This window comes from Chiloscyllium plagiosum, chromosome 27 (assembly GCF_004010195.1).
Source record: "Chiloscyllium plagiosum isolate BGI_BamShark_2017 chromosome 27, ASM401019v2, whole genome shotgun sequence".
NCBI lineage: Eukaryota > Metazoa > Chordata > Chondrichthyes > Orectolobiformes > Hemiscylliidae > Chiloscyllium > Chiloscyllium plagiosum.
The window spans coordinates 18,224,885-18,240,657 of record NC_057736.1 but is presented as its reverse complement, the minus strand read 5'-3'; the positions used below and the strand labels follow the sequence as shown (position 1 = coordinate 18,240,657).

The following is a 15,773-nucleotide window of genomic DNA, read 5'->3' as shown; positions in this document are numbered from 1 at the left end:
TATTGAACCTGAAATAGAGTCATGAGAATTTTCTAAAGAAACTGTCCAAAACTATCACCTGTGAGTTCTCTTCCCATACAGTGGTCATGAGGGAACAGTATCTTTGGGGGAACAAAAGACATGTTTATTTATTCCAGGCAGGAGAAAACTCTAGAGGAGGAGTTAAAAATTAACTGCACTTCTGGAGCTTGCAAACTCATTTAGTATTCCCGTGACTGCCTGCTGTTCTAGTATTAGCATGTCAGTTTGGTGTTTTAGTACTACTGACCTAGAGAAAGTGTGCTATCCAGGTTACTGCTGGGATTAGTCTAGACAGCCCTGAGCTTGCAAAAAGAACAGAATCCTTCTCAATTGCTGGGATTACATCCCAGTGAGAAGCTACAGTTTGAACATAAAACTGGACAACACCTTTCAGCTAATCTGCAGAGCTCAATCTCCAAAACAACTACTTAAATTGCTGAGTCAATACATCCAAAATCACCCGGTTTAACAGTCATGATGTGGAGGAGCCGGTGTTCGACTTGGGTGGAGAAGTTAATAAAAATTTTTAAGCGCAACTATAAAAAGGTGTTGCGTGATGTTTAACAATTTGACAGCCACAATGTTCAGCAAGGACAAAGTAAAGACTGATTTGTACAACTCTTTACTCACTTCACTTTTCTAATCTGAGTCACATTTTAGTAGCTGACAAACTCACTCTCTTTAACTGAAGAAAAGCTGGTTAATTTGGCTTCTTTTAAAACATAAATACATTGAAATTGGAACAGGCATCCATTAGCAATGGGATCTCTTAAAGTTAAATCTTGTTGCAAACAGATGGAAGGAGATGAATAGAGAAGGGAAGTCAGCTCCACCCTAAACGCCCAAGATCATAAGGAATTGGGGATCCTCACCTGGAGACTGGTCATAACAAATCTCCAAAAGTTGGAAAGGAAGATTTCACCCAGGGTTCATAATGCTGACTGGAAATCGGCAACTCCTGCTGAATGCCTCAGAGGTCAGGCAAGGGTGCAGCAGGGGTCAAATAAAAACCCTCTAAGCTTCAGCAAGAAATGACTACAGTTAGAAATGTACTACAGTGGCCACCAAAACCTACAAAACAATCCGTCTATGAGGGATAGCTTTTAGAAGTAAAGGACAGATGGCTGTCATAACAGACAGACAAATCAACATCCAGTTATTATTTACTGTGCGTAGATAAAGAATTACTGGCTACAGCCTATTGCATCAACTTGGAATTCATCCAAATTTAAACAACAAAACAATACAGACCTCCCTTTGTCCACAGCCACTTCCCAAGTTTTAAAAAAGGCATTTGTTGTTCTTGTAACACAATCTGCTCCATTTTATTCTGCTCCCCCACTTCTGATTTACATTACAGTACAGTTTCAAGGCAATAGTAGTCTTTTAGTGTCTCACATACATAATTTCTTCATTTGCAGGACATTTCTCTTAAAGAAAAGGTGTTCAAATCAAGCTCTTTGATAGATTAAACAATGAAACCCTTTTTCCCCTGGCAGCAGGATTTCTAACTAGAGGGCATAGGTTTAAAGATAATTAGCAAGTGGCAGAGAAGATAAAATGACATAGCCAGTTGTTACAGTCTGGAATTCACTGCCCTAAAGCAGATTCATCATGATTCGGATAATGTAACAGCTGTCAATTGGTGGCAGATGAATGATGGGCCAAATGACCTCCCCCTGAGTTTTTCTATGATGAATCAAGTGAGAGGGCTTGACAGCTTAAGTCAATACCAACTTCTCCTCCCCTACCAAAGAAGACATAAAACAACATTCCAGTTTCTGGGAACCAGATGAGATACAAACGCCTTTGCTGAATTCCCCTGTCTGTCAGAGGGCTGTGTGGTGCTAAGCCAATTCCAGCAGCTCAGCTGGGTTTGCTGTGCTCTGCACACAACTGAAACTCTCTCAGTACGACTCACTGTCACATCAGGCAGCGATGCAGCTGTGAGCTATTTTCCAATCTATACTGCACAGTTACAAGAAATCATGCGACATTCCTTGCTGCAGTCTTTCCAGGCAAGACACAACACCCATTTAAAATGGGTGCCTTACCATATGAACACAAGGGTTCATACGTAAATGTTGGGTGAACAGATAATACCTTGGTAGGTTATTCAGAGGTAGAAAACATGCAGGAACATCATACCCTAAGAATGCCTACTACCCAACACCATTACAATTCAGAGTTGGAGAGCCAATTAAGGCTATTCATATTGACTTAGTATTCATCATAGATTGGTACCTATGATCATGGGTTCAGCAGAGTATATTGAGACCAGAATTTGTTTTAACCACCTTTTAAGATGCTCTATCACGAGGTATATGAAATAGTTACTCTCTATAATGTTATTAAGGCAGAGCTTGCCCCTCAGAGACCTTTTACAGTGTTGTTCTATAGAGAATAGGAACCTTAAACAGCACAATCTTTTTGCAAAGAAAAAACTTACATTTATCTAACATTTCCCACCTTACTTGTCCTGAAACACTTTACAACAAATTCAGTCACAGTTGTAATATAAGAATCCCAACCATCTACGTGCACACAGTAAGCTTCTACAAGGTTAGTGATAAGTGTTTGCCAAGAGTCAAAAAGTGTGGTGCTGGAAAAGCACAGCTGATCAGGCAGCATCTGAGGAGCAGGAGAGTCGACGTTTTGGGCATAAGCTCCGGATGAAGAGCTTATGCTCGAAACGTTGACTCTCCTGCTCCTCGGATGCTGCCTGATTTGCTATGCTGTTCCTACACCACACTTTTGACTCTGATTCTCCAGCATCTGCAGTCCTCACTTTCTCCTAGTATTTGCCAAGAGACCGGGGAAAATTCCCATGGTCTTCTTCAAGTTGTGCTACTCTGTGATCTTTTGCAAATCGCACAAAGAGATGGATAGATGTTCAGTCTAAAGTCTCATCTGAAAGTCAGCACCTGGGAGAGTGCTGCAGCCCCTCAGAACTGCACTGGGACCATCAGTCTGGAGCTTTGTGCTGGAATCTCTCACCTAGCACCAGAATACATCTGAATCAAGAGACAAATGTACTACCTACTAAGACATGGTCAACGTTACAATAAAGTACTAACCTCCAGTGAAGAAAACAGAATAGCAGTGAATATAACATTAAGATTAGGCCTAGGCCACTGAGAAGGGAAATCACCTTTTGCACATGAAGGTTTGTATCAATTTAGCATGCTCTCATAAAGCCAAAGGATGTCAGAGACAATTGAAGCTCAAGACTGAGATCTGTACTTTATTTTGAGTTAAAGAATGTTTGGCAAGTAAACAGAGTTTATGTGGAGATCAGGTGGGATATAATTAAATGCGATGAATGGCAGAGGCTGCATGGTCTTCTCTTGTTCCTACAACATTCAAGCTAAGGAACCAGAAACAAAGAGTCACGTTCAAAAGTGTATGTAGGCTAACAGCTAAGGCAGCAGGGAGAACCACGTTAAATGGAAAAGTGTAAAGCCATAGCTGGAACTTCAAAAGCTAGCAAACTAGAGGTGGGAGTAAAGACTTAACTTCTACACATTTGAGCTATTAGTAATCACTCTACCATCAATGGTCAGGGTCTCAGCTCAACACCAGGTCTGAATTTGCTCTTTAAGTTTCTCATCACTTCTCTCCTCTAAGACTTTGCATAAAACCTACCTCTTTGATCATGCTTTTGGTGATTGATTCCAAAACTTCCATATTTGGCTTGCTATCAAATTTTAATGGAAAATAGTTCTGTGAAGTCTCAGCTACAGGTCAATACTTAAACACAATTGTTTTTTGAAGACAACCTTTAATCAACTACATTGAAGAACAATGTTGTGTAGGTTGATGCGGAGGACAAGTCAATGTGGGTAATACCCTCACCAACCAATGCCACTCATTCAAACACCAACACAACACAGACCTTTATGAGTAAGGAATATCAAGGAAGAGATCATAGAATGTTTTAAAGTATGAATATCTTATGTCCAACAAAGGTCTTAAGACTGCTAAGCACTAAGCCAACAAGTCCTAGGACAGAGTACATTTGTACAATCAAGCAACAAATAATTAAACTATAGCATTCATTGTGTTTGATTACATTAATCTGTTTGATACTGGCACACACTATGCTCGACTAGTTAAGCTTGAGTGTACATTCAAAATTAGTCAACTGTAGATGCTGCTGAAAGTATGAAATTGTAAAATGTGGAGCAGACATTTTAAAGTATCGTGAATAAAATCTATTACACTCATGGAAATTACTGTCATCTATACACACCTCTGAGCCATATAAAATATACAATTAAAACCATTCAGTCCATCATCCCATATCAGCTCTTTGAAAAAGCTAGCCAATTTATCATGTTCCTCCACTCTGTTACCATCAAAACATTTCCAGAAGGTAGCCCAGATCCTAGTTTTTTTAGTGGTTTTAAGCAGATGCAAGGTTGATATTCCAAGAGAGATGCAGCTGGTCAAACCACTCAGTTTTAAACAAAAACAGGATTTATTTACAGACTACTGAATGTAATACGAACAAAAGCGAACAGAATAGAGAACAACTTATGTGAAACCCCAAATGACTCAATCGTAACTTAATGATGCTGTTCCAATTTCCTGCAACATCCTCATTAATACAGCCCTTGGCAAAAAAGGTAAATTCAAACACAGGTTCTTACAAGACAGATGTCAGAGACAGAATCAGCATGGGACCTCCTTACACTGTAGCGGCTTCTTTGGGTCCCCTGTTAAAAACTAAACCAAACAAGAAAGAAATCCCACAACTGGGAGAAGTGGCCATTTCCCTTTCATTGTACAACTGTGTAAAAAAAAAACTAAAAGCCTTTTCCCTGATTGTTGCCATGGGCAATATCTGTTAGCCATTAGCAAAGACGCCAAAACCCAGACAAACTGGAACCTCTGCCTTTACAACCCCTCTTGAAAAAAAAGGACAACATAACCTTGTTGAAAGGAGCAGCATCGCCGCAACCCTTTCCCCAACAGCTCTGCAAATTTTTATTATGCGAGTACTTATCCAATTTTCTGCTGGAAAAGAGCAGCGAGTATTGAATCTGCTTCCACCAACATTTCAGAAAGAGTGCACTCCAAGACATATCAAATCATTGAAGATATAAAAACCACTCTCAATTTCCAGAGGTTTTTTGTAAAACCAATTATTCAAAACTGATTTATTGTCAGAGGGAAAGATGGTTTTATAAGGCACTTGCCAACACTGAACATTTCAATTTTATCCAAAAATATTTTCTGCTGGATCAAATACATGGAAAACCTTTAATAAATGCTGTCATGGGACACAGAGGAGAGAAAATCTTGTTCTTTAACAAAATAAAACAGTCCTGTTTGTTCAAGAAAATCTTTCGAAACTTTAGAATCAACCAGGTCAGAAACTAACTTTATCACACAGGATGTAAAATGCCTGCAGAAGCACACTACCATTCATCACCTTGCTCGGGCATCAGTGATCCATCAATGACATTTAAAACTGGACCGATACATTAGGTTAAAGAATGCAACAGGGTCACAGGCAGAAAAGGGATGTGGAACTAAGCTTGACTGCTTTTCCAAGGAAACTGCAAAGGCACAAGGAGCTGAATTACTTCCTTCGGTGCTGTAAGTTTCTATGATTCACTGATAGCCTTCAGGCCAATTCTGGCTTTGACTTTTCAGAATGAGTGAAAAAGTCCATAACTGTATGGAAATATTTATTTTGTATTCCTCCCCCTCTAAGGATGGCACACGTCAAACAGAGTCAGATATTAAGACCACAAGGAGCCAAACTTGGAAAATTGTATGCTCAAGTTTGTGCATTTGTGGTCAAGTCTCTTAAGCATCAGTGTGCCATTGGAGCCAGACTCAAGCGTGGTAAAAATTTGCAGACAAGGAATCTGAATTAGGTTGATGGAAAATGTTAGGCTGCACTAGATACACAAAACTAAACTGGCATAGTGAATAAAAATCAAACATTGACCAGACCTTTTCTCCATAGCAGTAAATATAATGGGAATTCTTAAGTAGAGATCATGTTTCATAAGGAATGATTTCAATGTATAGCTATCTGGAGAGTGCAGAAGCTAGAATTTATCCCCTCGGATCAGAGAACATAGAGGGAAGATCTAATTGGGCTGTTCTCAATTATGAAGCATTATGAAAAGTGAAATAAAGGGAAACTGGTGCCATTGACGAAAGGATTGGTAATGACATGGATTTAAGATATTTGGCAAAACTGAGAGAGGGGCAAGATGAGGAGGGGAAAAAGTACAAAGCTAAAGTTATGATTATGTCCACAATGCCTGAAAGGGTGGTAGGAGCAGAATCAATAGTAACTTTCAAAAGGGAACTGCACAGATGCTTGAAGAAGAAGGAATTGCAGGGACAATGGCGAAACCGAAGGGTTGTGGGGCTAATGGATCAGCTGAAAGGTACTGACACAAGCATAATGCCTCAAATTCCTGTCCTCTGTGCTGTAAGAGTCAAATAAGTTTTTTTTTGGTACTCCAATGGTCCCCTCTTCTCACCTAAAGGATAGGAACTTGGCTGGGGTACAGTGTTATTGATATTGTGACCCATTTGGAAGTGTTGGGAAATGGGGAGGAGTAGGATTGTCCTGCTTTTGAAACCATCACAGTCGAGCACTAGCCTACTTTCAACTCACAGCTGCACAGTTCAGTGGAAATCACCAGGATCACAAACAAAAATCCTACCTGACTTGGCTCTTCCCCCAGTGCTGAGGAGTGCAGAGGCAACAAGATGCCTTTACCCACTGAGCCATCCAGAGAGTTTAATTTATTAAGGGAAACTTTGCTGAGGCTTGAAGCATAATTATTTTTTTTTCTCTGTACCTTTCAGGTCAAATATAGTTTTCTGTGTAATTTGTTGGATGTGCAACACTGCACACTATGACCTCACTGACTGACTGAATTAAACAGCAAAAAGGCAGAAATCAGGCAGCAGAGATCCATAACTCAACATATTTGAATTCCTACTTTTGTTGGTTAATTGCATATTAAATACCGATGTGCATCATCAACACATCCATTACTTTTCCAGCATGATGTGTCCCATTATTTGTAAGTTGTTCTGTTCTTTACTGGTGGACGCTGCTTAATTGTGTTAACTCAATTGATACTTTGTTCGTGCTGTATATTTTTTCAGCCAGGCTGTAATTAATTGCACCATTAAATTAATTGGCATCAGCCACAGCTGCATTGGCGACACTCTACTGCAAATCAGGAGGCTGAGGATTCAATACACAACCTGAACAGACGAAGGTAATACGAAGGAGTACAGTGCTGTCAAAGCTGCCATTTGTTTGAAGGCACATTTAAGAAAAATCACGCCATGCTATTTTGAACAGCACGTACCTTGCCAACATGTATCTTTCTATCACAAAACCTAATTATCATTTTCTACTTTACAAATAGTGACTACAGTTCAACAAAGTTAGCTACAAAGTGCTTTGGGACATTCTGGGGTTGTGAGGAGTGTTACATTAATGCAAATTCTGCCTTGTATTTAAAAAATACTGTTTGTGAGAACATGCTGTGCGCAAGTTAGTTAAATTATTAAAATACTGAGCGTACATTATTCACTGTGAAGTATTTGAGACTTCTTGAAACCATGAACTGTGCGGCTGGACATGAAAGCCTCGTGAAATGCAAAAGATTTAAGACTTATTCACAAATGATAATTTCTGTAAGTCAGATGTAATATTTATTCAGTTGTCTTGTATTGTTGAGCTCAGTGTTGTCCCAAATCATACCTCCATGACTATTTTAAGTATTGGCATTTCTGCCTTTAAATATGCTAATCGTGTTATGTCTGGGCTTAATACACAAGCTGGAAAAGTTAAAGGATTTTAAATATTTGGAAAGCAAACAGTTATACTCTGTTCAAATGTACTAGACAGGTGTGTCTGAGGTTTATTCCACTGTTTATCTGGAAAAACATGAACTAACACATAGGAAAATTGTGAAGCTGAATATCATGTTTGGATTTCAACTACATGAAGAGATTTCTTTCAGTCTTTGCCTCCCAGAATACTCATGACTCATCTCCTCTGTGCTAACCATCCTTCCTCAGCTAGCCCCACAGAGGTTGCTGTTTACAATCATTGAATTTCACAGTACAGAAGGAGGCCATTCAATCCATCATGTTTCTACTGGCTGTTTTGGTACACTGGCGTTCCTTGTCCGAGTTTTTAACGTCGCATGTCAAGGTGCGGAAGACCTCTATCAGCTGACCAAACCAGTGTTAAGCGGAATGGATAATGACAGTCCAACGGGTCATTGCGGCACAGGCCCAACAAGTACAGCTCTCACCCACATTCAGGAACCAACCGGACACCATACCAGTTATACCACTCAGGTATATCCTCATTCCTGATGAAGGGCTTCTGCCCGAAACATCGACTTTCCTGCTCCTCGGATGCTGCCAGACCTGCTGTGTTTTTCCAGCAATAGTCTAATCTGGACTCTAATCTCCATCATCTGCAGTACCCACTTTTGCCAGGTATACCACTTGTCATCTGATGTGTTGCCCAACCATTGGGGAGGCCATCCAACGAAGGGTGTAATGGGTCATCTCTATGGATCTCAGCCCTCACGCCTAACAACCAGACTGAGAACACACAGATTGTGGTCATCATCGTTAGGTCTCTATCCAGCCAAGGTGACCAAATAATGGATGTTAAATGGCACTCAATATTTAACACACGAAACTGCCACTACACCTCGCAGGGACATTTTTCACACCAGAACACCTCAATCAGCCTGTATATGATGTCGCCCTAGAAACACTCTTGGGGTCAACCGCCACTTCTGCTTGTTTTTTTGAATAGGGCCAAACCCCGGATCCACACGGACCTATAGCCATCTCATAGCTTTTCTCTCGGGAATATACAATACTATCCACCACAGCCCAAAACTGAAGGTGGTCAATTGCACTTCACATTGATCGATTTAACCAGGCAACAAAGCTTCTCCAGCCATAACCAAAAAGGGCCTGTTGCTATTTCTGATGAGGCCTATTGGGGGTCTGGCCAACAGTGCACTGGGCAAAATACATACAAAGCCAGCTCCAGTGACAACCAGCCTGGGAAACCCACATAGGAGACCCATCTAAGAGAGTCATAGTTACTCCTGCCAGTTACTCTACCCAGCTAGTCTCATTCCCAAGCCCCATCTCCGTTACACTGTAAATTCATTACTCACAAATATGTAACCAGCTCTCTTTTGAAACCTCATACGGATCTAACTCCATGGAAAAGACCAGTGTGAAGCAGTTTCCCTTCCTCCCTCTAATCTTTACACAAGTTGAAGGCCTCCTCCAACATTTTGTGATCTGTGAAGCATCCTGAAATTGTAAAAGGCACTATATAAATGCAACTCCTTTCTTTCATATCCCACTTAACCTGCCCTTCTGCAGCCAAGTTTAAATTCATCATCATCAGCTCCATATGAACTCTGTCCAGCAAGAATCACTGCATAGCACATAGAAACATGAACCCAGATTGATTTTTTCTTCCTTTTTCCAGCTTAAATCAGTCTTGATGTTAATTTTGTGTCCCAACTGGTGTACAAACGAGGGTTGCTCTCTGCGTATATTCCTTGAGGTTTCATTACATGCTCTCTGCAGATTTTCTTCAACAACTCTGATTTCTCTCTGTGTTACACATTGCTGTCTCCCCAGAATTAACCTTCTCTTCTTAGACAGCCAATAACCCACATCCCAGGCCAGCTGGGGATGAACTCTAGTCGGTTTCTAGGTTCAGTCCCACACTATCAACAGCACAAGGAAGCTGGAGTTTCAGTCATTTCTTATTCACCTCTCGATCTCTCCCCTCACATTCCTTTCTTGACCCTAGTGTGCCCATAAAAATGAGCGGCAGCAGGCAATTAACCAGCTCCTGGCTACATCTCATGGTGCTATGCAGTTGGCTTGTTGCGGTGGTGCGAAAGACAATTTGTCTTCTCTTTCCCACTTTCCCTACGTCCCAAAATTTGCCCCAACCGGCCCAAATTCGCTGTGTATTACAACCCTTCAACACTTGAAGCCCTGCCCCATTTTGTAACAGGAAGCAATGGCAAAAGATCAAAGACTTGAATAGGTGGACATGTAAATGCATTTGGTAAAGCAAGCAACCGACACACCTACGCCTCAGCTTAGGCAGTGGGAAAAGCAGAATTTTGGCCTTGACAACTCTTGTGCTGGGGAACTGGGGTTGGAAGAAGGAAGTCCCCATTCTCAACTGCTGTCCTGTAAGTGTAGATTCGCATTGTCAGGTGAGGACAGGAGATGAAGCATTTCAGTGATGCCTTCTGTGGTCAAATAGGACACAATGCTACTCCTACTTTCCGGTGGCAGATGAAGACTGAACACTTTGGTGGGGTACTGCCAGGGCCGCCAATCACCTATTGAGCCATACCCAGATCAGGGCCTTCAGAAAAGCACAAACCAGCTGCCTCAATACAAGAGGTTCAAATTGGATAAATCCACCCCTCGTGCAATTTTCTGCCAGTGAGCTTTTCTCAGCCTGTGTGCTCCAGGGTGAATGGGAAACCTTTCTCACAAGAGAAGAGAACACTACAGAAGGCAGGTCATCTTGCTCCTGCTCTCCTTCATATACACTGTTATCGAACATTTCCTTTCTTTAGGCCTGTATTCACAACAACCCTCACTATTAATGTGTTTTCATTTCACACAGGAAGCTTCACTCTGCAAACAGAACAAGCATCAACTCAAATTTACACAACAATTTCAGAACTGACAGACATAAGTGCAAACCTAATCTCCGACACAACCTGTGCATTACTGGGTAAGTTCTGCACAGAGTTCCTGTCTTTTATATGGGAAATTAAACATAGAATCCTCTCAAGTGGACGTAACATGGTTAATTCAAAGAAGTGAAGGAGGAGGTCACTTAGGGTTGCTAATATTTATCCGTCCAACTGTCACCAAAGCTGACTATCTGGTCACTATTACATTGCTGTCTGTGGGAGCTTACTTTGTACAAATTGGTAGATATGTTTCATTACATTACAACAGTGACTACCCCCTAAAGCAAAGCAAAATGGCACAGTGGCTCAGTGATTGACACTGCTGCTTCATAGCACCAGGGACGCAGGTTCAATTCCAGCCTTGGGTGACCGTTTGTCTGAAGTTTGCACATTCTCCCCGTGTTTGCATGGCTTTCCTCCAGATGCACGAGTTTCCTCCCACAATCCAAAGATGTGCAGGTTCCATGGATTGGCCATGCTAAATTGCCCATAATGTTCAGAGATGTGTAGGTTTGGTGGATTAGTCATCGCAAGAATAATGGATGTAGGTTTGCTCGCTGAGCTGGAAGGTTCATTTTCAGACGCTTTGGCACTCTACTAGGTAACATCTTCAGTGAGCCTCCGGATGAAGCACTGCTGGTGTTTCCTGCCTTCTATTTATATGTTTGGGTTTCCTTGGGTGTCCTTACCTCGCTAATGCTAAGAATAAACTGGGTGGAATTATGGAGATAGGGAGGTGGGATGTTTTTCAGAGGGTTGGTGCAGACTCGATGGGCTGACTGGTCTCCTTCTGTACTGCAGGGATTCTATGAAAACCATATTGCAACAACGCTACAGAGAGAGTATAGAATCATTGATGTTCAGGAGCAAAATCCCCAGCAGAAGGCATCACATGAGAGCTCCCACGACTGAAACCCAAACACATCAGAAATATATTCATCACATAGTCATGATAGAGCCATGTGATTACTCTTTCTTTCGCAATATGTGCAGTCAAGCTTTCACAATGAGAGTCAACATTGAGTGTGCTCTTCAGATTGCATCAGACCAAAGGGCAGTAGTAATTAGACTAGATTTAATTTTTTTAAAAAGGCAGTCTACATCTATACAGTCAGCTCTTATTTTTATATTTCCATTTTAATTCCCTTTAACCTAATATATAATATAAAGATGTCACACTGGAATTACACTCTTCAACCAGTGACAGTGCTGCAGAACCTCACAGGGAACCAGTGGGTTGGATTTGGAGAAAAAAGGTAAATGTCACCACACAAGTTTACATGAACAGTTCTCACTGTAAATGTGGACACAGGAACTTATACATGAATAAATAAATAGAAATTGTGAATATAGTCAATGATTGTCTTTCAGCTGTATTTGTGCTGGTAGTTTTACACTTGCCCCTGCTCTTGAACTTATCACATTTTTAACTGGAATAAAGACTGGTAGGTAATAATTCTCCAGTACCTCATCCAGAACCCTAATTTTCACATGCAATCCAAAGACAATGAATATTCATTGATTGCTTGATTCTACGTGATCATTTGAGCCCAGACCCACTATGCCTGCATTCCCAGCAGGGAGTTAGTTAACCAAGAAGAGTATCCACAGCCGGGTTTGCTATGCCTTAAGCAAAGGAAAGCTTGTACTTTCAAATAAATCTGTTGGACTATAACCTGGTGCTGTGATTTTTAATGTTAACCAAAGGAACCATTCCAACTGCTGAGTTACCGAAGTCTGCCAGTAAATATTATCACAAATCTAAGAGATTATCAGCTGGTAATGATGCTGTCAAAAATACTGACGACTCTCTGTATTTCACTAACACAGGAAATAAAAGCAAAATTTAATAGATGCTGGAAATCTACAAAACAGAAAATGCTGGAGAAACTCAGCAGATCTGTCATCATCTGTGCAGAGAGAAAGAGTTAATGTCTTCAGTCTGATATGACTCCTCAGAAGAAGTCATACTGGGCTTGAAATGTTAACCCGTTTCTCTCTCCACAAATACTTTCAGATCTAAGTTACCCCAGCATGTTCGTATTTATTACATAAATAAATGAACAATGATACTGCGGATGGACCTGACCCTTAAATAGTCAAGATCAGAGTGGTGCTGGAAAAGCACAGCAGGTCAGGCAGCATCTGAAGAGCAGGAGAATCGATGTTTCGGGCAAAAGCCCTTATTCAGGAATCTGATGCTTAAACTGACTCATAAATAGCAAAGCTCCCATTTTAATGTTATCCCCCTTATGTTTTGAAAGTCTTCAACAGCACGAGTCATTAAGGGTCACTTTGTTCCCTGCCCTGAAGAACCTTTATTGAGTTTTTAACAACATCTTCTCATGTTGACCAGGAAGAACTACCAGATTTATTTAATTCAATTTTGCAACTTGCCAATGATGGGATTTATCTTGTGAGCTGCAGTTACAGCATCCCATTCACTGATCACACCCTTTGGCTCCAAGTTTCAAAGCCTCACGATGCCTCAATTAGCAAAGGCACTGCCCCCTCACAGAATGATCATCCAAGGCTTCAATAGGGCAAAGAGGGTCATAGCCATCCAGTCTTGGTGATCTACAGCACAGGAGAGGCCCATTGAGTCTGTACGGTCAAAAAAAATCCACCTAAATATTCTAACCCCAATTTCTCAACACTCGGCCCACAACCCTGTCTGGTGGGGAAGTCCAGCTGACGGGACATTAATATTAGAGCGAGACTGTTCAGGGGCGATGTCAGGGAGCATTTTTTCACACGGAGGCTGGTGAAAATTTGGGACAAGCCCCACCCCGCCAAAATAAAGTAGATGCTGCTGGAAAACACTATAACCCAAGATTCATCATGGGAGAGTATTGAAGGATCTGGAACCAAGGAGGGCGGAGAGAGTTACAATACAGATCGAATGGATGACAGAACGGGTTCGAGGGGCTGAATAGCCTCTACCTGTTCTGAAGGGGGAGGCAAATCAGGCAGCTGTCTGCGCGAGCCAATTCATATGTGTGTGTGTTGGGGGGGTGGGGGGTGTTGAGAAGCGATACTCACCACCCCCTTCCAAGGGTCGCTTAACCCTGCGACAAGGTCACACGTCAAGTCAAGACTAATCAGGGGAATGTTGGAGAGCCGCGAGGGATCGCTGAAAACAATAACATACCATCAAAACAGGAAGACTTCACCTCTGTTTATAAACAAGGTGAGATCAGCCTCACGGTCATTAGCTGGAGGCGCTTGAAAGGGGGAAGACGCGCACAGACAGTTCAAAATGTAACAAGAGCTTTCAGAAATTCCTCCGTCTCCCTCTGCCATTATTCCCCAGAGCAACATGCAAGTTTCCCTAGACGGGCACCTGCTCAAGAAGACATTTTTGCCTACTTTTACAGAACAAATGATTACTAGAGGCCTTGTTGCTGATGCACAAGGAGGGACATGATACGGGAGAAATAAAGTGCTTCCCAACTGAACTCCAGTAAAATCCAGGCGTTGTAGGAACACAAAGAATCGCGAATCATTAGCTGCGCCGAAAATGCACTTAACAAAGTAACATCCTGTGAGATTAAAAGGTGTGCCCTGGTACTTTTCTTCAAATCCCCTTTCTGCCACTTTACAGTCACTGACCTCTTCCAGAGCAGCCACCGTGTTCCTGCAGCTCATCATTTTCGAGGTAAAGTTGGAGGTGATCGGCGAGTTGATGTCCTCCAAAGTTTCACTCACAAACTCGGAGATGCTGATCTGTTCCGGCATCCTGACTTGGGGGTGGGGGGGAGGAAAAAAAAGAAATCCAATACCTTTTATTCACGAAAATAGAAGATCACAACAGTTTTATCCTGCGCAGTGGGAGCGCAGGCTGAATGAGTGAAAGTTACAAGCAGCGAGTTCACTCGAGTCAATTTCAGCTGCGGGTCACTTTGTATCAAACTCTTCGGCACAATCACGTGGGGCTCGACTGGGATACAATTTAAAGCAACACTGTACCGCGCAGGAACACGCCAGGGAGGAGGAAATCTGGGACTTCTTTCGCTCTATTTTTGAGTATGCTTTCCCTCTTGTATCCATGTCTGCATCTCTGATCCTCGGCATCAACTTTTCTTTTAAATCACCCTCTTTTTTTTCAATTAACATTCACAGAAATAATTCTTCTCCCTTCTTTCCAGTTTTTTTTATTTCCCGACATAGCCTCTTCTCATCAGGGTGGACCTTCTTATTCAGGAAGTGGGTCTGCAGAACTCCCACACGCGGAGCTATTCAGCTGTGGAGGCATCACAGCCTGATTCTTTGCAGGTATTGTTTTTACCTAGTTGATTTTAACCCTACTGCGAATCCTGTTGCAAGGATGCCTGTCTTGAAGAAGTTTTCCTCCTCTCTCCACAAGAATCTCACTGCAACTCCTACTGCAACTGCCCGAAACGTCGATTTTCCTGCTCCTCGGATGCTGCCTGAACTGCTGTGCTCTTCCAGCACCACTAATCCAGAATCTGGTTTCCAGCATCTGCAGTCATTATTCTTACCTAGTTGATTCTTTGCAGATAACTGTTATCCCCGAATAACAGTCAAGTGCAGGAGCCCTGACTGATTCCTCTCCCCCTTTTCCTGACGCAAGGTGAATTTTATTCCACTGTGCCACGCTATGTGTTGCTCAGTAACTGAAGTTCGAGACTGGGGCTGGTTGAACACGGATCTGGTCTGAAAGCAGCTCTGTTCTGCTTGGGGCCACAGTTAGTACACTCCAGGCCACCGGGAGAGCTGAAGGGGGGATTTATTGCAAGGATGCAGTATGTCAAACAATGCAACAAATGAAGCTTGACATTTGTATATCCCTTGGTAATTTCTCATTGTCTTGTCGGAAGTGTGGGGAGTTTTGTTGGACTCGCAGCGCAGTTTCATAATTTAATTGCCGTGACTAATTCTTCAATATTTTGCAGTTTGGATGTGTCTGTCATCACAGTGGTGTTGTTATGTTACTTTGGTTTTAATGAATCGCCTTTCCTA

General features: G+C 41.9%; 1 protein-coding gene across 1 annotated transcript in view; it reads right to left on the bottom strand.

Annotated features, from left to right (window-relative positions):
- LOC122563615 (arf-GAP with SH3 domain, ANK repeat and PH domain-containing protein 2-like) overlaps positions 1-14,718 on the bottom strand; it is a 78,106-nt gene extending 63,388 nt beyond the window's left edge. The window contains exon 1 of the mRNA XM_043717576.1: positions 14,403-14,718. Coding sequence (XP_043573511.1) covers positions 14,403-14,528 — 126 coding nt within the window. The 5' untranslated portion in view covers positions 14,529-14,718. The remainder of the gene's footprint in view (positions 1-14,402) is intronic.
- Positions 14,719-15,773: the final 1,055 nt, after the last annotated feature.